The 23,584-nt window shown below is 34.0% G+C and overlaps 1 protein-coding gene across 4 annotated transcripts in view; it reads right to left on the bottom strand.

Annotated features, from left to right (window-relative positions):
• Positions 1-9,242: 9,242 nt before the first annotated feature.
• LOC136828316 (protein amalgam-like) overlaps positions 9,243-23,584 on the bottom strand; it is a 453,878-nt gene continuing 439,536 nt past the window's right edge. For all 4 annotated transcript variants that reach the window (XM_067086187.1, XM_067086189.1, XM_067086190.1 and 1 more), the window contains 6 exons: positions 22,677-22,862; positions 20,971-21,163; positions 19,014-19,142; positions 17,301-17,429; positions 15,604-15,774; positions 9,243-10,076 (listed from right to left, as the gene is read on the bottom strand). In XM_067086187.1, the coding sequence (XP_066942288.1) occupies positions 9,748-10,076; positions 15,604-15,774; positions 17,301-17,429; positions 19,014-19,142; positions 20,971-21,163; positions 22,677-22,862 (1,137 nt within the window). In that variant the 3' untranslated portion in view covers positions 9,243-9,747. The remainder of the gene's footprint in view (positions 10,077-15,603; positions 15,775-17,300; positions 17,430-19,013; positions 19,143-20,970; positions 21,164-22,676; positions 22,863-23,584) is intronic.

Here is a 23,584-nt window from a genome sequence, read left to right as displayed (position 1 = left end):
CAGACCCGAGGTGGTTGCTCATTAAGTTGTGCAGGCACCCAGCTCTATTTGGATAGACAAGTATCTCACTGAGTACTTTCACTAAGTGCAAGTTTAGGGTATGAATGCAGGGAAACTGGACTCTTTCTTCTCTTCCTCCTTTTAGGAGCAGCATCTAGGCTGAAATATCAACTGTGTCAGTTAGATCCAAGTAATTACACTTCAAGCACCCAGTCTTAGTATAGTTCCTAAGATGCGCCTCTTGTTGATCTCCCTTTTTAACCGGGGGAGTGGGCATGGTTAGAGCTACATTCTGGACTCATCATTTGGTATAGCCAGAATTAGCTGCCTTCAACTTAATTCCCAGTGGGGGACTTCATGGTTCTCCAATGTTTTCCTTACTTGACTGTCCTGTCACATGCAACCTCAGTCATGCCCAAGGCCTTACTGCTCTGTGATCCCCTGTTTGTGTACAGGATCAGGAGTTGACAATTCCTGAGAGGGTTCAACCCCGGTCAGTTGTCAGAGACGACTGACCTTCTGAGGAGTAAGCTCCGGTGTCATAGGGGCCTTCGTCGTGCCACAAAATTTGTTGGAAAATAATTTAATCATCAATGAACAGATAAATGGTAGTCTTGTATGTGATTTATGTGGTAGATATTGATGACATACGCATTTGTTTCCATAACATCGTATCATTCACGTTACGGTATTAAAAGAATTTGACGTCTTTTTCGTTCATTTTACAGATATCAGCATTATGCATTTTATGTACTAGAGTAGGCTCACAAGTCTGGAAACATTAGTGACGGAAGTTCATTTAGTGAAGACTTTGGGACAGTATGTATGATTATCGATTCTGTATTATAGTTGACTTCTTTCATTGCTAATGGTTTTTTTTTTAAGTGCAGTATTCAAAACTTATTTCATCAGGGAAAAATCAGTTTAAACCTTCATAGCAACCTAAGACTCTTTAGACTTCCTTGACTAAAGGGTTGAGAAGACTATGAAAGGGAGGAAAAGCATTGCTAAGAGTTGCTTTGTACTTCTAAGTCAAATTACATCGCAGACTCGTTCTTTGTGCCCGTAAACCTTTGAACACAGGATAGATGAGCTTGCCTGATCAACTTGCACCTGACTGAGACTTAGCGTTTCACTTTTGGCCCTCATATCATTCTTTAACTGTTCCATCTTGTGTCCACATTTTTGTCAGTTTATAATTTATAGGCGAATAACTAGATACTCCAGGGTTTAGAATATATATATATATATATATATATATATATATATATATATATATATATATATATATATATATATATAAAATGCCTGAATAATGTGGATGCCAAGTATTCAAGGGTCAGGTTTCCAGGATCTGTACTGTACCTTGGGTTCTCTAATATGTATATCTGGCCATGCTCATACTAATGTTTATGCTCATCGCAGGTATATTTCTGTAGGAGGTCTTTTACATAGATTTTTTAAAATTTTTTATCGGGAGATACTTCGAAATGCAAAGTGCATATACAATTCGTGCTTTAATGAATAGTTAGCCAGTAAAGCTCAGTTCGGATGGGCGTATCCTTTTGGGGAATCATGTATTTCTTTAGCTGCCTCAGATACTTAAATCTGCAAATAAAGTAAATATATGGTGCCAGCTACAGAGACTTCTAGATTATTTTGATTTTGTGGTTAACACACAGTCATGCACAGGATAATTAACGTAGATAAAAATGTATTTCTTTCGAAGGTGGCATTTAGTAGGCGAGATTGTATTTTGTTACATTTAGTATTTTATGTACCATACTTAATGTGAATTGATACTAAGTTAATCACTGTCATTATTATTTACTCCTGTATTTCTTTTACCATGCTAAAAGTAAATGCTTTTACAGCCTACTTCTTGTATCTATTTATGTGCGTTATTTATTTTCATTTGCTTTGTCTTTCTGTGGTCTTGTAACCGTGTTATATCCAAAAATATTGGGTACTGTATTAAGGCGCCTGGGTGGTGCTTATATTGATCATAACTTGTATCTTCTGTACTCCTTAATTTATCCTTGAAAATCACAAAATCATAGCTTTTCACATCCCTAATGATAGTTTACCCGCAGTGGCTACTCTGTTGATATTATTGCAGTCAGGGTTAGCCATTTTAACCAAATGGTTTAAACCAGTAAAAAAAACCATGATTTTTTGGTTTTTATGTTTTTTAAAGTTTTTTATGTTTATTTTTATTTTTCTTTGTTTTTATTTTCTTTAGGTTTTCATGCTTCCTCCACAACTTTTTGAGATATTAATTTTTGGTACTTAACATAATGTTTAGCTTACTAGTACATTCAAAGTCACATCTTAGAACATATTTGTGTTACAAAACCACATATGACATAAGAAGTAACTGAAAATATTAATACTAGTGGTAAACTTCAGATATTTAGGTTAAAAGAAATTGGTAAATAATTTGATTTTTTTTAATGCAAAAGAGGTTCTGTATATATAAACAAAAATAGAATATGAATCAGATAAACAAAAAATTTACAACAACAAATACCATTTGGTGATTGATATCAAATAAACAAAAAATGTACAAAAATAAATACCATTAACTGAAGTATTTCATATAACCAAAGATTTTGACTTGTAACCAAAGTGTTCTAATTTGTATGAGATATGGAGGTAAATGATAATGGAAACTTTAATTTTTTTAATACTTACAATGTATGGATAATAATTTTTTTAATACTTACAATGTATGGATAATAATTTTTTTTAATACTTACAATGTATGGATAATAATTTTTTTAATACTTATATACAATGTATGGATAATAATTTTTTTAATACTTACAATGTATGGATAATAATTTTTTTAATACTTACAAGGTATGGATAATAATTTTTTTAATACTTACAATGTATGGATAATAATTTTTTTAATACTTACAATGTGTGGATAATGGTATGTCAAACACATATAGGCACACAGATTTGTGTGAATGTCATCTAAATATCTGAAGTTTTATACTGAGTGGCACAGGAATTAATTAAATAAACCAGAAAAAAATCTATTCCATGGTTTAAACCAAAAAAACCATGGTTTTTTGGATAGAAAAAAATTGGTTTTTGCCAACCCTGATTGCAGTTCATTTACTAATCCGCCTATGATGAGAATAGTCTCAGTAGTTGGCAGTCGTCTATTCCAGAATCTTCGTTGCAATACAAGGTTAATAAAAGACCCAACCACAGTATTTACATATATTTACATGTACGCAGTCATATCAACAGTACCGTAACATGATACACACACACACGAGGCTTGTTTTTTCATGTATACACAAAGGTCGTTCACCACACGATAAAACAACTTCCAACGGATATGGTTTTTTTTTTTTTTAAGTTCTTGGTGATCGATGTTTTCTCGTCATTGTGTCAAAGCAGATTCAGGATGATAATGTTCTAGTGTTGTGAGTTTTCGAGTTTTGAATTTCTACCTTTTCTTGTGGGTTTCTGTGGCGTTATTGTGTTTTCTTTCAAGGCTCAGGGAAAGTAAAATTAATTTTTGGAAATGGTGGGAAATTGTCTGCCTTCGGATTGCTGGTGTTTTATTTGAACTATGAGCGAAATATTGGCGTTGTTCAAATCAGGTTAAGTGTTTCGTTGTATTCCTGTGTATATTGTATATTGTATAAGCTACGTGACTTCGTATAAATGTGGATGTTGGTTGAAGGTTAATGGAAAAAAGTTGTCGGAAAATTATTCCTAGAGAATGGGAATTGAAAGAACTTGCTGAAGATAATGTTGAACCTTTCCTGTTTAATAGTAAGACTCAAAAGAATTTTGAGGTGAAATTTTGATTTGCGTGAGAGGTGTTTTGCTCTCTAGAATGGACAAAGCATCCTGGAAATGTAGATACAAGATTGCGCATTACTACAGTCGTGGTACGGATTTCTGAAATGTATCCTGAAGGGAAAGAATGTTACTTAACAGAGGAAAAGCTTCCCCCAACAAAATTTAAAAGGTAAATTATACTAACTAAATCCCCATTGACGTATGTTTGTTTATTTAAAGATTTTAATTTTTTGATATATTTTTATATAGCCACTTTATAGCTAGAAGGCAGTTGCCAGATATAGCAAGATCCGAAAAAATTTCACTCTTAACTTTTCCCTTTAAACTCCATCAAGAAAAGCCATATTCGTTTGCAGAGATTGGGATCCTTGATAAAGGCGTTGTTGCGGTGACGCAGATTGTTTTTAAAAATTACTCAAATTTAACTTGAGTGTAAATTTATGACGGTTGGGCAAGTCTACAGTAGTTATGGTTTCCAGTTCCTAACGGGTTTTGTTAAAAAGTATCAGTAGAGGAACTAAAGATTCATCATCATATACTTCCAAACAGCAGGGGAAGACTGCGTGAATTTCATTGTCCTTTTATGCTTTTCATTAGTTACCATCGGCTTGTTTATGTTCAGCGTATGCATTTGGGGAATTGTTAAGGGATCTTTTAGTGGATTATTGTCTTGATTTTTAGTGCGTGCTACGGTGAATGAAGTATTTTTTTTATTTTGTCAAATGTTTTCAGGTCAAATTATATAAAAAATACGTTTGGCGTCAGTGACCATGGGTGTTGCGATAAGTTACAAATACCAGCTTATCTATCTATCTATCTATCTATCTATCTATCTATCTATCTATATCTATATTTATTCTATGTTTATCTGTCTATCTATCTTTTTATATGCACGTATTACGACTTGAGCGTATTTTATCACTGTAGTTTTTTTTTACCTACGTGTCATAGATAGATATGAAATAAAAACGAACTGAACTGTTTATCTGTTTAATGGTTTTTGTAGTAGTGTTCAGGAACTCCTCGTTTGGCACTTTGCATTATCATTACTCTTTGAGTAACGGACGAGGCAAGGTTTTCATCTTGACTACTGTCTTTAACTGTGATGATGATAGGTTGTTTGTTACCTTGTATTTTGTATTTTCTGTCTGCGTTCTTTAAACTGGGAATGCAATATAAATATCCAATAGAAATTTCGACGTCCGCTCGAGTGTTGAAATTTTATTTTTTCTGCAGGTTAGTGTCGTGATTAGTTTGGTCATTGAAAGGTTATGCTAAATTACCCTGGTTCATTAAAAAAAATAATTTAAATTTAAATGACTGTATTGTGAGGCGTTGTGTTTTGTTCTTGAGCTTTTTTTTTTTTTTTATACAACGATTCAATATCCCTGCAACATTTTTTTGACACTTTACATTTAGAAGTTTGATTTGAAAAGTAATACCGCAGAGATTTATAGGCCTGTGAAAATTAGGTTATAGAGGAACAGTTACAGATTGATGTTAACATTGGAACCTATAATGGTCGAATAACGCTAATGCGAAGGTTTTCAAATTTTTCTAAAATGAATATGGCTTATTTCTTTGATTCGGAAAAATAAGTGTTTAGTCTTCTGCCGCTTTGTAACTGCTATTATTTTTTGCCCATCTAATCAGTGGCAATGTGCAGTAGCGTATTGAGTAACCCGACTCGTCAGGCAGGTATCTCAAAGATTTTGAGCTGCAAATTCGTTTTCATATTAACAAATTTTGAGTGTGATATTAATTATGGTTATATTAAATATTGTTATGCTATTTTTATTTTTGTCTGCATATCGCAACTTCTATGTATTTTGAACATTTAATAAAATGAATAATGCACATAATGTACTCAGGACTTGCCCAAGTGTCAGGTGTGACACTAATAAGGAAAATCTTGAACGTAAAAACAGTTTATATTCTTTAAGAATTATTTTTTATAAATTGTAGACAAATTAACATGCAGGATGTTTTATGTCGCCGTATTTGGTGTTCAAAAAGAGGAGGGGTAGATTTTAATGATGTTACTGATGGATATTGTTTTAGAAAACTGTCATGTTTAACCTTTCGTCTTTGAGACGAGATGTAGAATAGCAGTATGAGCGATGTTTTTTAAAAAAAGGGTTCTATTAGAGTAAAGGCTTTTCATTTTTATGCAGAACATTATCATCCCTGTTGACATGCCCACAACTTTATGAGTTGTTGTTCAAGTTCACCTCAGATATACACTGACAACAGGACTAGTAAGAATATCGGTTAATGTCACTAGATATTCTAATGAATTATGGAAGATGAAATCCCTGTAACGTAAAGGACATGTTTGGTATGTATATGTATGTGTATATATATATATATATATATATATATATATATATATATATATATATATATATATATATATATATATATATATATATATATATATATATAAACCATGTGTTTTAGAGTGTGGAATTTAAAAGACGTATGAAATCTATTAGCACGAAAAAACCATGTATTTTGATTGACACTACTTTTCCTGATTAATAGTGCTTTTCTGGCCAGTGTTTAGGGTTGAAGTACTGTCGATCGAAATATATGGTTTTTCGTGTCAGCAGCGTTTTTAGGGCCCTTTTGCATTTCATAGAACAATGTTGGATTACGATAAAAAGAAATATATATATATACATATATGTATAAATATATATATATATATATATATATATATATATATATATATATATATATATGTAATATATATATACTCAATACTACATTATATATATATATATATATATATATATATATATATATATATATATATATATATATATATATATGCAAATGTATACACATGTTTGTAAGCTCTAGTTTGGCAAATCAAATACCTGTGTGTAGAGTTTGCGTCTAATTTTGTCAGCGCTTGTATCTGCTGAACGTCTAATTTTGTCAGCTCCTGTATCTGCTGTAACAAGAACAGTATTTGTGGGGCGTCAAAATATAGCAGACCGATCATTTGACAGAAGATAAGCAAAAAAAAAAAAATCTTTCAATTGTCTATCATTTTCATTGTTTGATTTAACGGATCCCAAACGCTGTTGTAAACGGCAGCAAAGAAAATTCACGTCCTAAGAATAGGATGTGTCAGTGTAGAAGAAAAACATTTTTATGGTTAATAAGGCTAGTTTGCCCCGAATTAGACAAATAATTCACTAGTAACAAGATATATGTAACTGCTTTTTTTGTAGAAGAAAAGGAGAGATTTACAGGAAAATGTGTGAAAAAAATTAAGACCAAAAAATTCATGTATAAACACATTGCAGTTTTCAGAAAAATTCCTTCTCAATAATTAAACACTTTGTGATAAATAACAATAATCAACAGTTTTTATCGTAAATTTTTCAATCACTGGATTCATACCCTTTACATGGCATTATACTTATATATATATATATATATATATATATATATATATATATATATATATATATATATGTATGTATATAGGTATATATATATATATATATATAATTATATATATATATATATATATATATATATATATATATATATATATATATATATATATATGTATATATATATATCATCTATAGACAAACACACACATGCACAGCGTAAGCCCATAGCCCCAAAGGAGAGGGTCGCCCATTTATTGAACAACCACTTTTAATACCCCGGTACGTGACACTGGGTAAAAGATTCAGGGACCTCCTCCATGAAGCAACAAGCCTTAAAGTCATATTTTTATTTGTTTATTTTTTTTTTTACATTTTATTTATTTTTTTGTGGTAGGAACTGGATAGGCGGCTTTTCACGGCGACCACATGAAGAGAATAAGTCTGGTTGATGGTCTCTCTTTCTTAGTGTTTGGGGGCGCCCTGTGATCGTTCATTTGAACACTACTACTACTACACACTAATGAGGTAATGATGTATACAAGTACTTGTCTTTCATCGTCCAGATCTGTACAATTTTCATGTCTTGGGTATTTTGCTCAGGGGCGCTATATCTATCTATGACAGCCTCGCACACTTCAAAATGATAAAAAAAAGGAAAAGCACTCAGAGTTATGTTTTTTTTACGTTTCTAATTTTCTTGCAGGACACTACTCCAGTATAAAAATTGATATGTTCTTCAATATGTCGTTACTTGAAGTGATATGTAAACAAAAGCGAATTACGTATCTTTCGTCCACTTTGTTTGCACTACTGTTTCCAAATACTCGTCCTCACACTGCACTTAATTTTAAGTAGTTGTCCGCGCAGATGGGTTTTTCTTTCTTGATCATTTCAACACTTTCCTTTCACAGAGGCGTTGCTAAATGGGTTTCCGATATGTACACATGCACACACGCGCACGAAAGAAAAAAAAAATACTGAACCGAAACATATATATATATATCTCTCCCCCTAGTGTGTTCATCATAGACGCTTCTGCCGCGTGTTTCGCGACAAATGGTTTTCTATTTTTTGACAATCTGAATTCTGAAAGGGGAAATTTCTGCCTACGGTACATCACATTTACACCTCACAGCATATTAATCTTGACACAGAGTCGCTCTTTTTCGTGTGTGCAGTTCGTTATGTCATTTATGATAAATAATTTTCTACGATACTATAAAGTATATATTTATATATTAATATATATATGTATATTTTTATATATATATATTGTTGGGCGTACATTATATTTTTTCCGATAATTACTATATATATTCTTATATAAACTGACTAAACAATAACGGCATTTTTTCCTTATTCACAGAGGTCGAAATACTGGATTGTGAATACGATTCATCGCTTATCGTGGTTGAAAAGTCTTACGCTAAATATTTGCTTATATTTTTTTCCCAACTTCAACGATTCTCACTAATTTTGGAAATTGATTTTAACTTCTGCCAGAAGGAAATCAACACATTCATTAGACATGTGAAGGGGGTGTGGGGAGGGGGCTAAGAAAACTCACGAAACACATGAATTGGTATTATGGACGAGATGGCGTTTTAAAAGCTATTATTTTCCAACAGGTTATTCGTGTGTTTGCATGTACACGCACATATGTTTGGATGCATTTATATATATATTATATATATATATATATATATATATATATATATATATATATATATATATATATATTGCATGCGTATGTCTTTCATGTACGCTGTCCATCGTCAGTAGAGTAGAGTGCCATGCATCCACTTGGACTAGAATAAAGCTCAAGTCTATATCACTATGAATCCTCTTGGGTTCCAGTCTGAGCATTATTGTATTTGGGTGGGATCACAATTGTCTCATCGCAAAAGAACAAAGACTGTATTATAGTTATTATATTACAAATATTCCATTTAATGCTAATACGAATATGTGTTACACAGTACAGTTGTAGCCAACGAGGTACTCTCTCTCTCTCTCTCTCTCTCTCTCCTCTCCGCCGAGCCAGAGGCGATCCTCCGAGGGCATACAAGTCGAAGTTCTCTTCATTATGTAGCCAGCAGCTGTCTTCCGAAGACGTGCAAGTCACTGTACACAATAAGCATTTGAGCAGATACACAAATAGTCGACCAGAGACACGCACACACTCACTCACAGTGTTGAAGGACTGTAGTGGTTTTTCGTATGAAGGTCTAGGCTTTAGTAAATGTGAATCTGGGAAAGTCACTTTACTGATGAGTCAAAGGAGGAGGGGAGCGTATATCTGTGGGAATCAAGGAAATCATGTTCGAATGAAGTAAGGGAGGTGGTGACCTTAACACTCTCTCTCTCTCTCTCTCTCTCTCTCTCTCTCTCTCTCTCTCTCTCTCTCTCTCTCTCTCTCCCCAAACTTGCAGGCCCGAGGGTAACGCTACCTACAATAATGCAGCTGCTGCTGCTGTATCTGAAACTATGAATCCTTTTAGTTCTCCTATGTTGACGTCCATAGTTTGACCGCGAGTGCCGACAGCGCCGTTGTAAGCAGCAATAAGGTCGATGGGCAAACGGATGCGCTGCTGTCGGGGAGTATCTCGTTCTCTGAAGGCAAATAGGGCACCTGGTGGGTGTTGCGCGGACGTGAGGGCGGTGTCGGTATGGTGACACTTTGGATGCTCTGGCGAGGGGCGTGGTCGCCGCCTCTGTGTCTGTCGTGCGAGCGGGGTATGTCGATGTTGTTGTCTGTGATGTGGTCGATTTCGTGCCCGATCGTGTCCACGATTGGGTCCTGGGCTGTGGTCATGGGCTTCAGTAGTTGGATCTCTGTAATGGAAGAAAGGGTTAGAGAATGACTCGTATTCTGAATTAATTATTCTGTTGTATATTTTCCAGTGCCGTAGTTTCCAGACATTTGATTTATCCGTAATGTTTTGATTCTGTTGCATGACTCTGACTACCATATTAGCAAAACTACATAAGTTCCAGAAAAGCCTAGTAAGTAATTATAGGCTAATTTGGCACTGAGTAAAGCAGATATTTGGTATCATAAATTATATTCCCATACTGATATCCTGTCTTCGGTTACAGTAGCAAAATAAGCATGTCGTTGCTATAATATTAAATAACGATTGAATTGTTAATTCAGCACTTGAGATTTTAACTCCCAAGCCCCCCTCCAAAGTTTTTAGGTATTCATGTCCCTAATCTAACTGAAAGGGTGAGAACAGATGAAAATGAGAGACTTTGTCGTGTAATCACTTTTTAAAGATCTCGACACCTTTCATGTATTTCCTGAAGCCTTTTTTCGAAAATTTGTTAGATTTATTTTGTATGTTTATAATTTTCCTGTATGTTGAAAGTAATGAATCTGCCGATTTTCCCATAATATTTATGTTGTACGTTTATAAATAGTAAACTAAATAAGAGATGCTGAATCATGGTAACTATGATTAAAAGTATGTGATTACACGACATTTAAAACATGCTGTTACTACGCAGGTTTGGATTTTTAGTAAAAAGTGGCACTAAATTGAGGCTGTGTCACGTAGCATTCAAGGGTCAGTAAACAATTATCTACCATACACTTGATTACACTTAACACGAGTATTATGTTAACTCTGTCTCCTCAACATGAGTATTATATATACACGTTCACACAAATGCTGCAGGCTTGAAGAAGTCGTTGGTAGTGCCAGCATAATGTTTAAGTTGTATTTTGAAGTTGTTGCTGCATTGTCGTTTTAACCAAATTTTTTACTTTGCATGTCCTAGCAATTGCACAAGGACTCACAAGTGAAAGGGAAGTGGGTGCACCTCAAAGGGTTTTCAAGTTATGATCACAGAGTTAACGTAATTTCTTCCTGTGTGAAATGATGTGAAAACTAATACAACAAAGAAGCATGATTGTGGCAGCTGTCTTATTCGTAATGAAAATCGTGTACTGCTAAAGATTAGAGTTGTGCAAATGTATCACTTTGCGAGATACGCAGGAATGGGATCTTTCTTTGGGAGTGAATGTGTAAGTTGGTTGATAAGATAAATAAATCTACCCAAGAAATGTAGATGAACAGCAAAGAGAGTTGTTCTTTATGCCTTTACACTGCACATACTTAGGCAGTGCCGACCGGTATTATAATCATTATCAGGTGAGATTTGTGCTTTTATTTTCGTATTTTTATATAGAAAACAATTGCACTTTCTGCGCATTTCTCCTGTTATCGTTGTGACAATAAATGCGTGTCCTTTTTCACATGAAGGCTTTTCGGTTGTATATTGAGGTTCATACGAAAATGAGATCCGAGTTACTGAATGAGGAGATTTCCAATTTTTACTTTCAGTGTAGTGTACAGCAATAATTTCATAAAACAAAACATCGCCATCTCCTTTTTGTTTTTTTTTGTTTTTCACAATATACTTGTACAGCATGTGCTTTATTGTTTAACTTTTTATCCAGGAACATGATTATGAACTCGAGAAGTTTGAAACGTGGTTGTTTTGGTGATGGAATGAATACGGAAATGTATGGCTTAGTCGTAATTCTCCAGTTTCTTAGTATTACTAATAATACTGTATTAACTTGAATACCCACGAGGATCTAAATTGATTAATTTTATTATTTTTTAAATATTTCATTGAATGTATATAAATTTAGTCTTCTTAGTCCATTTAAACCTCTCTCGTCACTGTGTCAGTTTCCTGCAAACTTTTTTTATGCTAGATAATTGCGTAGGACCAAATCGCACTGCCGAAAAGTTGGCGCGTGTCGCCGACCAAACGGGTATCCCGCTCGTGATTGATTTTGTCATCAAGGTTCCCGTAAGAGTTTCCTACCGGAAATGCAGTTTCTTTGTTTCCTCGTCCAATCTGGATATTGTCTCCTCACTGGTTAGTTATTTTAGCAGTCGAGGAACGGGCCTTCTCCCCTACTCTCGTATATTGAAGAAAAGAAGCATTTCTGCTCTGCTCGAAGTGGTAAGTCATTATAAAGACTCATCACATGCTGATGCAATAAACATGTCAACGTAGAAGTTGCAGGGGTTACTAATTCCGCAATTGTGTTACTGGTTTTTAAGGAGCGGATTGGATGAGATGGTAGTTTGGATTCTCTCTCTCTCTCTCTCTCTCTCTCTCTCTCTCTCTCTCTCTCTCTCTCTCTCTCTCTCTCTCTCTGAGGGACGGTCAGAAATATACACTTGGTGAGAATTTGGACTTCTGTGACGTTTTGTGAACGTAGCCAGCATCGATATCGTTTGGTGCAGAGGAATCATATGCTCCTGAAGATACGAAAGCCTGCGCATCACGAACCCGTGAAGTAGTGAAAATGGCTGTTGAATTTTCTCGATGCGTTAGTAAAGTTTTTTTTTTTTTAATTAAATTATCGAGTTACCCGCAAAGAATAGTTAGCAGCCCCCCCCCCTTTTTAGTGGAAGTAGTTATAGTAAGCGATAGGAATGAAATTATCGTAGGTGTTGATACTTTCTCATATTAGTTGTACTTTTTAGTTCTCATTTGGATGCATAAGCTGCACATATTGTAAAATTTTGCAGGACTTAATTTTTCGAATCATACATTTTTGAGCTTTAGAGAATTCAGATATCAGGTTTTTTTAAATTATTATTTTAGTGTGTCTTGATTGCATCTCTCTTCTTAGTATTCACGATATGGTGTTTCAGAATGGTATAGAAATGGGTTATTTCAAGATCCTAATTGTAGAATTTTGAAGTTATGCTGTTGCTAGTTACAGTGAACTTGAAATCGCATATTTATATTCTAGGTAACAAATGTTAAATTTTGTGTTTTCGCTGTGAATGTATGCAAATCGCTCACATACTAGATTTTTATAGTATATTATAAGAAGTAATGCTTTTGTTATTCATTAGGGCTAGGATATGTTGTTCCACATAACTTTTATGAACAATTATTTTAGAATTTAAGGTAATTTTCCCTCAGTTTTTTATGCTGTATTTAGCTGCCTCGTAAAATTGTTTTTAAAAATTCACCTTTCGTATTTTCGATACGTCTGGCGCAAACCCAACTAGCTTCGTCTGCCCAATATTCAGGTAAAAGAAACCCGTGGGTTTATTGATACATTATCATACATTATATCAGGCCAGACGATCATAAAAAAACCTGATGGACCATGAATTCATAAAAAGAGGCCTTTTATCACCATGCGAGTTAAGGCATTAAGTGAATAAATGAGGTAACTTTTTCATAATTATAGTTTTCATTTCAATATTTAGACCCCTGTCGATTATTAATTTTCATTTTAGAAGCCCTTGCGCATATCATTACTTCGTTCCCACAGTATTCTATTTTTTTATGTCTTTGTCGATGTTTTCATCCTAGAGCGACAGTATTTTGGTTTGTTTGTAGATGTTTCATGCTTTTATAACAATATTTGATTGCGTCTGTGTCAAAATTGTCCTCTCAGAGCGATAGTATTTTATTTTGTGTAGATTCGCTTATGTTAGAGCAACAGTATTTTCTTCTCTTGGTCTCTGTAAGTATTTCCATCTCGGGGCAACAGTATTTTTTACGTCGACGGTGTTTGTAACTGTTTTCATTTGTGAAGTATTTAGGGTGGTTAATTATCTTTTCATATGCTTTCATCCCTTGAGGTGATCTGTGTTATTACTGTAAAATTGACGCCAAAGGCAGGTGTCCACTTGCATGGAATTTAGAAGTTGGAAGACGTCCTTTTTTTTTCTTGCTAATAAGACAGAGATTCTGTACTCCAGTAAAATTGTGATTTGATGTTACATGACTGGCATAACAGTTACTCTGATTCTATTAAAACAGCAGCATTTCCTAATAATTTTCGATTGTACACATCGCAAGATTTTTAGGACCAGTACTCCGGAAATTCATTTTCACATTGTCTCCATGGTAAGGAGGATGAATGAAGGTTTTAGTACACAAATTAACAACTGCTGCTCGTAATACGGGTATTGGGTTTAGAAATTGGAAAGCTGAGAATGTCTGAGAGCTTTTCTTATAGGTATACTGGTTGAGAATTACACAGGACTTTATTGGTTTTAGCATATTGTACTGATGAATTACAAGGCAGTACCATAAGCTATTGACTCTCATGTATAGTTTAAGGAATGCCTTCGTGAATGTCTCCTTTCGTTTCCGTGTTAACAATGGCCTCGTACGTATGTATAGGTTAGGTAATGTCTTTAGTAGTTCTTTATTCATTCTTTCTCTAGTTAAAAATAGTCTCGTAAGAGTGTATATGCCAGCTAATGTCTCTGGGATTGTATTAATTTTTTTTCGTTTTCAAGAATGGTTTCATGCTTGTGTATAATCAGATAATGTCTTCATGGCTATATCCATTCTTTGCCTTGTTAACAATGGCCTTATGCGTATTTATATGTCAAGTAATGCCTTTAGTTCTGTATTTATTCTTTTCCATGTTAAGAAAGGTCTCCTAAGTGTGTATAGGTTAGCTAATGTCTTCAGAATTATGTTCGTTCTTTTCGTTGTTGTTAAGAATGGTTTCATACTTGTGTATAGTTCAAGCAATAATTTCAGGACTGTATTTATTCTGTTCCTTGTTAAGAATGGTCTCATACGTGTGTATAGGTCAGGTAACTGTGTAGTTGTATATTTATTTTTACCGCATTAAGAATGGTCACTGAGGTTTGTACAGGTCAGCTTATGTCTTCAGGGTTGTATTCATATTCACGCGTGAGTATGGGTCAGGTTATGTCCTAAAGGTATTTTCCTTGTTAAGAAAAATCTGTTAAGCGGGTATAAGTTATCTAATGTCTCCAGAATTAGCTTGTATTCACTTTTAGTTTTCTTTAAAAGAAAACTATTGCGCCGGCTTTGTCTGTCCGTCCGCACTTTTTCTGTCCGCCCTCAGATCTGAAAAACTACTGAGGTTAGAGGGCTGCAAATTGGTATGTTGATCATCCACCCTCCAATCATCAAACATACCAAATTGCAGCCCTCTAGCCTTGGTAGTATTTATTTTATTTAAAGTTAAAGTTAGCCATAATCGTGCGTCTGGCAACGAAAGGACAGGCCACCACCAGACCGTGGTTTAAGTTACATGGGCAGCGAGGGTCATACTGCATTATACTGAGACCACCGAAAGATAGATCTATTTTCGGTGGCCTTCATTATACTCTGTATAGAAAACTCGATAACGCCAAAGAAACTTCGGCGCATTTTTTACTTGTTTTCTTCGTTGTTAAAGAATGGTTTCATAATTGTGTATAATAAGATAATATCTTCACTACTATTTCTTGTCATGCTAAGAACCCTTTCATACGCATTTTAGGTTCATTAATATCTCAATACTGTTATTCACACTTTAACTTGTAGTTAAGAATGGTCTCACCGTATAGCGTGATCGTGCCCTGCACTTCTCCCAGCGAGTTTTTTGCGGTGCACTTGTAAGCTGTGAAGTCCTCCAGCTCGAGCTTCTTGATGGTCAGCTTCATGATCAGGGTGTAGTCGTTGACCACTATCTCCTCGTTGATGTACTTTCTGCTGTTGACGATCTGCGGCCCTGTTGGGTAGATCGTCTCGTTGGTGTTAGTTTTGGAAAGAGGAAATACAAATGAGAATATTTTTGTGTATCTGTATGTATTATATATACAGTATATACATATGTATATATATACTGTAATTATAAGTATATTTATGTATATATATACATATGTGTGTATATATAGTATATAATATATATATATATATATATATATATATATATATATATATATATATATATATATATTTATATTGTATATTATATATACAATATATATACACGTATATATATACACACATGTCTATATATGTATGTAAATAATTTATATTTATATATAAATTACATCTATAAATTTTTATACATACATATATGTATACATATATCTATATAAATTCCAGAATTTTACGAATAGTTGGTTTATTTTAATGTCACTCATTTTATGCTTCTAATGATTTGTCATGGATTATGTTTTCTGACAGTTTCTTTTTCTTTCGCTCTTGGATTTTTAGCTGTTTTGTCCTTTTTAACTGCACTACAAACTTGTTATCGTCTGTGGCAATATAATCACATTTGAAATTTCCTTGCAATGCAGTTGTTAGCCTAATATATGTCCATGAATGATGGGAGCGTTCAGAGTTAAGAAACAGAATGAAGAAATATTGTTCTGATAACTTTTATACTATGATGTTATTATATAGTTCAGGTATTGAATTATAGAATGTAATTGAGTACTTGTCTTTAAGTGAATTATATGGGAACAGGCAAAAATTTATTGTAGAAGGTAAAAAAATTTAAAAACCAAAAATGGTACATAGCGCTTGCAGGGTTTTCGCGGCAATTTATATTGGAAATAATAAATATAGGTTAAAGCAGAGTGGAAACTAGAAAGATTCAAGTCCGTAGAATACCGGAAAAAATGGGAAATTGATAGCTTCGATTATGAAACTTATAAATTACCAACATACAGAAAAATTGGCTTCGTAAGATCTAGAAAACTTGAACGCATAGAAAGAAAAGGTGGAGAAGTAAAACAATTTTTGAAGTGGAAGTGTGTTGGCAGTTTGAAAGTAAAACTGGGAATGGAAGTAAAATAGTAAAATGAGACTATTAGACAAAGGAAATTCTATGTAATGAATAAAAAAGGAACAAGAATATGGAAGGTTAGCTACTAACAGACGCAGCAAAGACTGGAAGTACGGGGTGTAAATTTACCAGATAATATTAAAAGGACCTGTCTATCTATATATTAGTTTATTAATTTAGTTTATCTTTTTGATAAGTGAGATTTCTTCTGTTTGTGTTTCCCTTTACCTCCTCTTGCTTTTTCATGATGAACACCATATTCCTCGGAAGCTTGAATTTCAAATCAATTGCCCCTGTGGCGTTGTTCTATATGAATAAGGTTCATCTGAATATAATAATAATAATGAAGAAAAACTGAAGTTATAAATATCTGAATGTAGAGAAGCAGTATCATCATTTAAATAAACTACAAAACACGAAGTGCTTGACAAAATAGAGAAAAGAACCGATAGATACGGTACCTGTGCTGTTCTGTATTTTGCTCCAGTAATTGATTGATTTTGGACTGGCCTCTACCTCGCACTCCAGGGTGACGTTGGTTCCTACGGGTGCTCCAACTAGCTGGTCTCGGATTCGGATAAGGGGATGGACTGAAATGCATAACGGTTTTGTAATTATTATTCATGCCCCCGTAGGGAGAGGGGTGGGTAGTGCCGTCAGTGCACCTCATGCGGTGCACTGTAGGCATTACTTAAGGTGTTTTTGCAGCGACCCTTCGGCCTCTAGCTGCAACCCCGTTCATTCCATTTACTGTGCCTCCGTTCATATTCTCTTTCTTCCATCTTACTTTCCTTAATCTATCCTAACAATTGATTCGTAGTGCAACTGCGAGGTTTTCTTCCTGTTACACCTTTCAAACCTTATTACTGCAAATTTCCGTTTCAGCATTGAATGACCTCATAGGTCACAGCGCTTGGTCTTTGGCCTAATTTCTAGTTTCTATTCTATTCCACTATTATTCATGTGTACACGTTCTTATGGATGAAACGGAAAACTTAGCTTGAGCAAGTTTCCACAGATTAGAATATCCATTTGAGAGTAAAATTGGTTATCTAGTGAAGCAAGGTGGTGAAATACTCAAGTTGAAGTATTGTATATGTGATTTTCCATCAATTTTAAACACGAAACGGCGGCATTTTTAGTTAAATACGGTAGAAAATTAGCGTAGAGTTTGAGAATTTTGATGAACGATGGTACAGCAATTGATAACATTGCCCCCATTGATATTATCGTATGGTTTGTGAAGGCTGTTTTTTTTTCGTCAAACTAAATTAGACTAGTATATTAAAACTAATTGGTGTAAAGAAACCAGTTTTAATTTTTCTTAGTATGTAACAGTTTTTTTGTCTTCGTCAGCGAGGTAAAGCTTTCTGTTGCGCTTTGTCCATTAGTATGTGATTCATACCGTTATAGCTAATAGGCCTAATTGATAAAATTTTGTCATGGTAAAGATTCTGTATATATAATATATTAGGATTTTTACACCTCTGCATATAATGTTTCTGCTACTGATGTACATTTGCAGAAAACGAAAACGTTCTGGTGTCAGTGAAGGAAAACTCAAATAGTTGTCAGTGTTAGGGTAACTATGATAAATCTGTCTGTATGTATGAAGAAAACTGGTATGATTCCGGGTCTAGGGGTAACTGTGCTGATTGCGATTGCAGTTTGCAGTCACCAGTTCAGTCAAGAATGTCGGAGTTTATTGCAAATCCTTTATGAGCAAGGTGATTAGCACATCATATAGGCCTATATTAATTGTTTGATATCCTGCGCTGAATAATTTTCTTACCCCATGTTCATAGGATTTATATTTTCCGCAACTTCCGCCAATTTAAAATCTCGTGGTTACTTACAGTTGATTTTCATAACTAAATGTAGCTTTTTAGCTTAAGAATTTTGTTCTTTGCTATGCTACTAGAGAATTTTCACAGAGTATACAAATGCAAGGTTAAATGATCTTTGAATATATACTTTATGATCGTGGTAACTTTTCATCAGATTAGAGCTCAGTACACAACTTCACACACTGACTGAAGGCCCATTCACGAGCTGCTCGTTTGCGCCAACGTCTGTTGCATTTTCCTAAAATTACTGTTAACAAGGATATGGCAATGTCTCAAAACGTATTGTATCACTTCGTTACACAATAGAGAGAGATTGATGCAACTTACAGTGCACTTGCACCACTATCCTTTTGCTGACAGCTGGCGGGATGTCGTTGCTAGCGATGCAGAGATAGGCTCCCATGTCGTCCCTGGCCACTTTGTCCATCATCAGTTCGGGACCTTCCCACAGCAACACTGGGAAGAAAATATAAGTCGGAATATTAGGTAGTTTTGTTGACATCAGTGGGGAAAAAAGGTTGTATGTTTCGCAAACATCTCTTATTGATATATATATATATATATATATATATATATATATATATATATATATATATATATATATATATATACACATACGTACATTTTATATATATGTATATATAAACATATATATATATATATATATATATATATATATATATATATACGTACATTATATATATTTTATATAATATATATATATATATATATATATATATATATATATATATATATATATATATATATAAACAAACTTATTTGCCAAGAATCTTACACTTTTATATATATATATATATATATATATATATATATATATATATATATATATATATATATATATATATATATATATATATGTGTGTGTGTGTGTGTGGAGTGTCTCCGTGTAATCGGTGCAGTTGTGCATTGTGAACGATGGGCTAAATTTGTGCTTCCAAAAATAGTACTCCAAAAGGAGGTACTATTAGATTGTCAGTACTTTGAAGAGTCTCTCATAAGCACACGAGGTCAGGATTGGAAGTATTGGTAAAGCGTATATATACTCGCATCCAGATATACCGCACACGTTACCAGAAGTGTAATAGGTTATTCATAAACTTTACAAAAGTACCGATAAATTAGAAGGATGTAGATTATTAAGGGATTGTTGTCTTTAAAATGAGTCAACATGAATTGTTGCAATTGTTTTTATATGACCCAGGGAACTCGTTCAGTATTGCGTCATAATGATGGAGAACTAGGAAATGAAAGAACGAAGGAGCTTCTTGTGGAAGGTTGACCCTTTGCCAAGAAAACGATATGCAAGTGTTATTATCATAAAAACGTGTTGCAGACCATATGGAATTATGATTTGTACTTATTGTTGTCTCTCCCTGGAAGAATCTTCAGGCTAACCTAGTAACTTCTTATTTCTCAGGCTAACCTAGTAACTTCTTATTTCTCATTGGTAATCACGTTCGGGTTATGAGAGCAGTAGGTATAGAAAGGCATGTGTTGAAATTTGCAGTTTTGATCAGTATTTCTTGTTCAGTTGTGACCTTGGTTTTAATTGTAAACAGCTTATAAATTTTGCTTCGTCGAATAGAGTAAGTTTGTAAATTCAATAGTTCTCATAGGAAACTATTTAAGAGATTTTAATTTAAAATTATCTTTTTGATCAAGGGACAATAAATATATCACCAATAAATTCTCAAGAATCCAGTGTTGCAAAATTATAAATTAATTAATTTGTCTCGTATTGCGTAATGGAAGCGTTTCTTCAGACGATCGAAGTGCATATTATTATTATTATTATTATTATTATTATTATTATTATTATTATTATTATTATTATTATTATTATTATTATTATTATTACTAAGAAATTTACAATCTCGTGAAAAAACAGTTTGAGTAGTTAAAATCAAAAGTCTTTGCGTTTATATTTTACATAGTAATAATATAGTTTGCTATATGATTGTGGATTTTTATTACACAGACATTATTATTATTATTATTATTATTATTATTATTATTATTATTATTATTATTATTATTATTATTATTAGGAAAAATAAAGTCCGCAGTAGTATGTACGAGTATGTAGTATATTGCTATATACAGGACTTTATTTTTCCATGTTATATCACGAGAAAGTGATGATATCAGATTATTATTATTATTATTATTATTATTATTATTATTATTATTATTATTATTATTATTATTATTATTATTATTATTGACATGGATACTATACCCTTGAGAAACGAAAAACTCTTACCTTCATTTTTGGGTTGATTGGGTGGTCTCAGAACGATGGACTTCCCGTTCTCTCTTCTCCATTCGATACGCGGCTCCGGGAAGCCCTTGGCTTTACACACGAGCTTCACGGTGCTGCCCTCCGGTACCATCACGTCCCCGGACGTGTCCTTCTCCTCGATGTCCGGTGGTATGACGACGTTCAGGTACCCAACCTTCCGGAGTTTGTTGTTATTGTTGTTATCATTCAAAATGTGTAATATTTTTACGGGAATAAACCTTAAAAAATGCAATGTTTAGATGTGATAAAAAATCAGACAAGTGATAAAAAAAAGTTAAACAGTGAGCCAGTATAAAATATGCACAAGTAATGTAATATTACTTTTTAAAATAATAATACAACCCTTCTTGATGGAAGAAATTTATGTACTTCGGGGAAATAACCACAATATTCATTAATCCTAATGTATTATTTCCTGTCTTTTATTAATAGGGACATTAGTTAAGACAGTTGTTAAGGAGACGGGAAATACCCACGATTTAAATAACTTAAAAAATATTTTCCTCTCTTGTAATAACTTGAGGATATGTTGTATATAAAGTCTGGATTATACCCAGATCTTCATTAAGTCTAGATTATACCCAGTTCTTTATTACTACAAAATATCCTTTTTCCTCTTGAGTTTCTTATGGAAATAATATAAAGCGAGGGGAATTACCCATCGATGTCATTGCTTTAAAAGAAAAATTGAATTTCAATGTAATTAGTAATTTTCGTTGGTCTGTGAAAACTACCCTCTTTTCTTGCTCGCAGTTATTCGAAGAAAAGTTAAGGGAATTACCCATGGTTGTTACTGCTTTAAAAGGAAAATTAAATTTCTTCTTGGAATTTACCAGTTCTCATTGGTCTGTGAAAACTACCCTCTTTCCTTTCTCGCAATTATTCGAAGAAAAGTTAAGGGAATTACCCATCGTTATTGCTCTAAAAGGAAAATTAAATTTCTTCTTGGAATTTACCAGTTCTCATTGGTCTGTGAAAACTACCCTCTTTCCTTTCTTGCAGTTATTCGAAGAAAAGTTAAGGGAATTACCCATCGTTGTTATTGCTCTAAAAGGAAAATTAAATTTCTTCTTGGAATTTACCAGTTCTCATTGTTCTATGAAAACTAACCTCTTTCCTTTCTCGCAATTATTCGAAGAAAAGTTAAGGGTATTACCCATCGTTATTGCTCTAAAAGGAAAATTAAATTTCTTCTTGGAATTTACCAGTTCTCATTGTTCTGTGAAAACTACCCTCTTTCCTTTCTCGCAGTTATTCGAAGAAAAGTTAAGGGAATTACCCATCGTTGTCATTGCTTTAAAAGAAAAATTAAATTTCCACTTGTAATTACCAAGTCCCATTGGTCTGTGAAAACTACCCTCTTTCCTTTCTCGCCGTTATTCAAAGAAAAGTTAAGGGAATTACCCATCGTTGTCATTGCTTTAAAAGAAAAATTAAATTTCCACTTGCAATTACCAATTCCCATTGGTCTGTGAAAACTACCCTCTTTCCTTTCTCGCAGTTATTCGAAGAAAAGTTAAGGGAATTACCCATCGTTGTTACTGCTTTAAAAGAAAAATTAAATTTCTTCTTGGAATTTACCAATTCTCATTCATCTGTGAAAACTACCCATCTTTCCTTTCTCGCAGTCATTCGAAGAAACGCCAAGAATTCCGGGTGAGACCCACCTGCATTTTCATGGGGTCCGTGTTGATCTGGCACATGTACTCCCCCGAGTCGTTGCGCTTGACGTCTCTGATCTTGAGCTCCCAGGTCTTGTGGTCGGAGTGGATGACGTTCATCCGGTTGTTGTGGGTGATGACCCTGTTGTGGATGGCGAGGATGGCTTTGGTGTCGGCCTTGATCCATGCGACCTGTGTGCGGGTGGGGGGAGGTTAGTGTGGCGGAGGTTTGTCCTCGGGTTGGGGGTGTCGTGGGTGGGAGAGAGAGAGAGAGAGAGAGAGAGAGAGAGAGAGAGAGAGAGAGAGAGAGAGAGAGAGAAAAGGAAAGAAAGTAGAGAGAGAGAGAGAGACAGACAGAGACAGAGACACAGGATGATGGTGATACTCAGGGTTGAAGGTCATGAAAGTATGTTTTGGACAAATGCGGAAAACAAAAGGTATTTTTTTTTTAAACAAAAGGAGTTGCCGTGAAAACTGAAATTAAATTTTTATGATAATATAAAGCAGTGAAAACTGAAATTAAATTTTTGTGATAAATACTAATTATATTTGACGCAAAACAGTTACTACAGTAATTAACAAGATGAACTAAAAGGGCGAGACGGTGAAAACCAAATTACAAATGAATAAAGCACAGTTAATGAGAAAGATGGTTTTTTTTATTTTAGACTTAGGTGCGAATTATAAAGGCAATGAATCTGTCGGTAATTACCTTTGTCTTTGATTCTTTGATGATTAGTGCCTTGATATTGCTTCAGATAATATATCTGCCCTCCATTTTTAAAATGTACTTACATTTTCAATTCATATGGTGCTATCTGAGGTCAGTTGATGAAATGCGGTTTTAATATTGTAAAGCTTTTTTGGCCATTGACATTTTCTCGGTCTGCAGAGAGAGAGAGAGAGAGAGAGAG

This window comes from Macrobrachium rosenbergii, chromosome 42, assembly GCF_040412425.1.
Source record: "Macrobrachium rosenbergii isolate ZJJX-2024 chromosome 42, ASM4041242v1, whole genome shotgun sequence".
NCBI classification, from domain to species: Eukaryota; Metazoa; Arthropoda; class Malacostraca; order Decapoda; family Palaemonidae; genus Macrobrachium; species Macrobrachium rosenbergii.
Note: the sequence above shows the minus strand (reverse complement) of the source record. Positions and strands in the feature narration are given on the sequence as shown.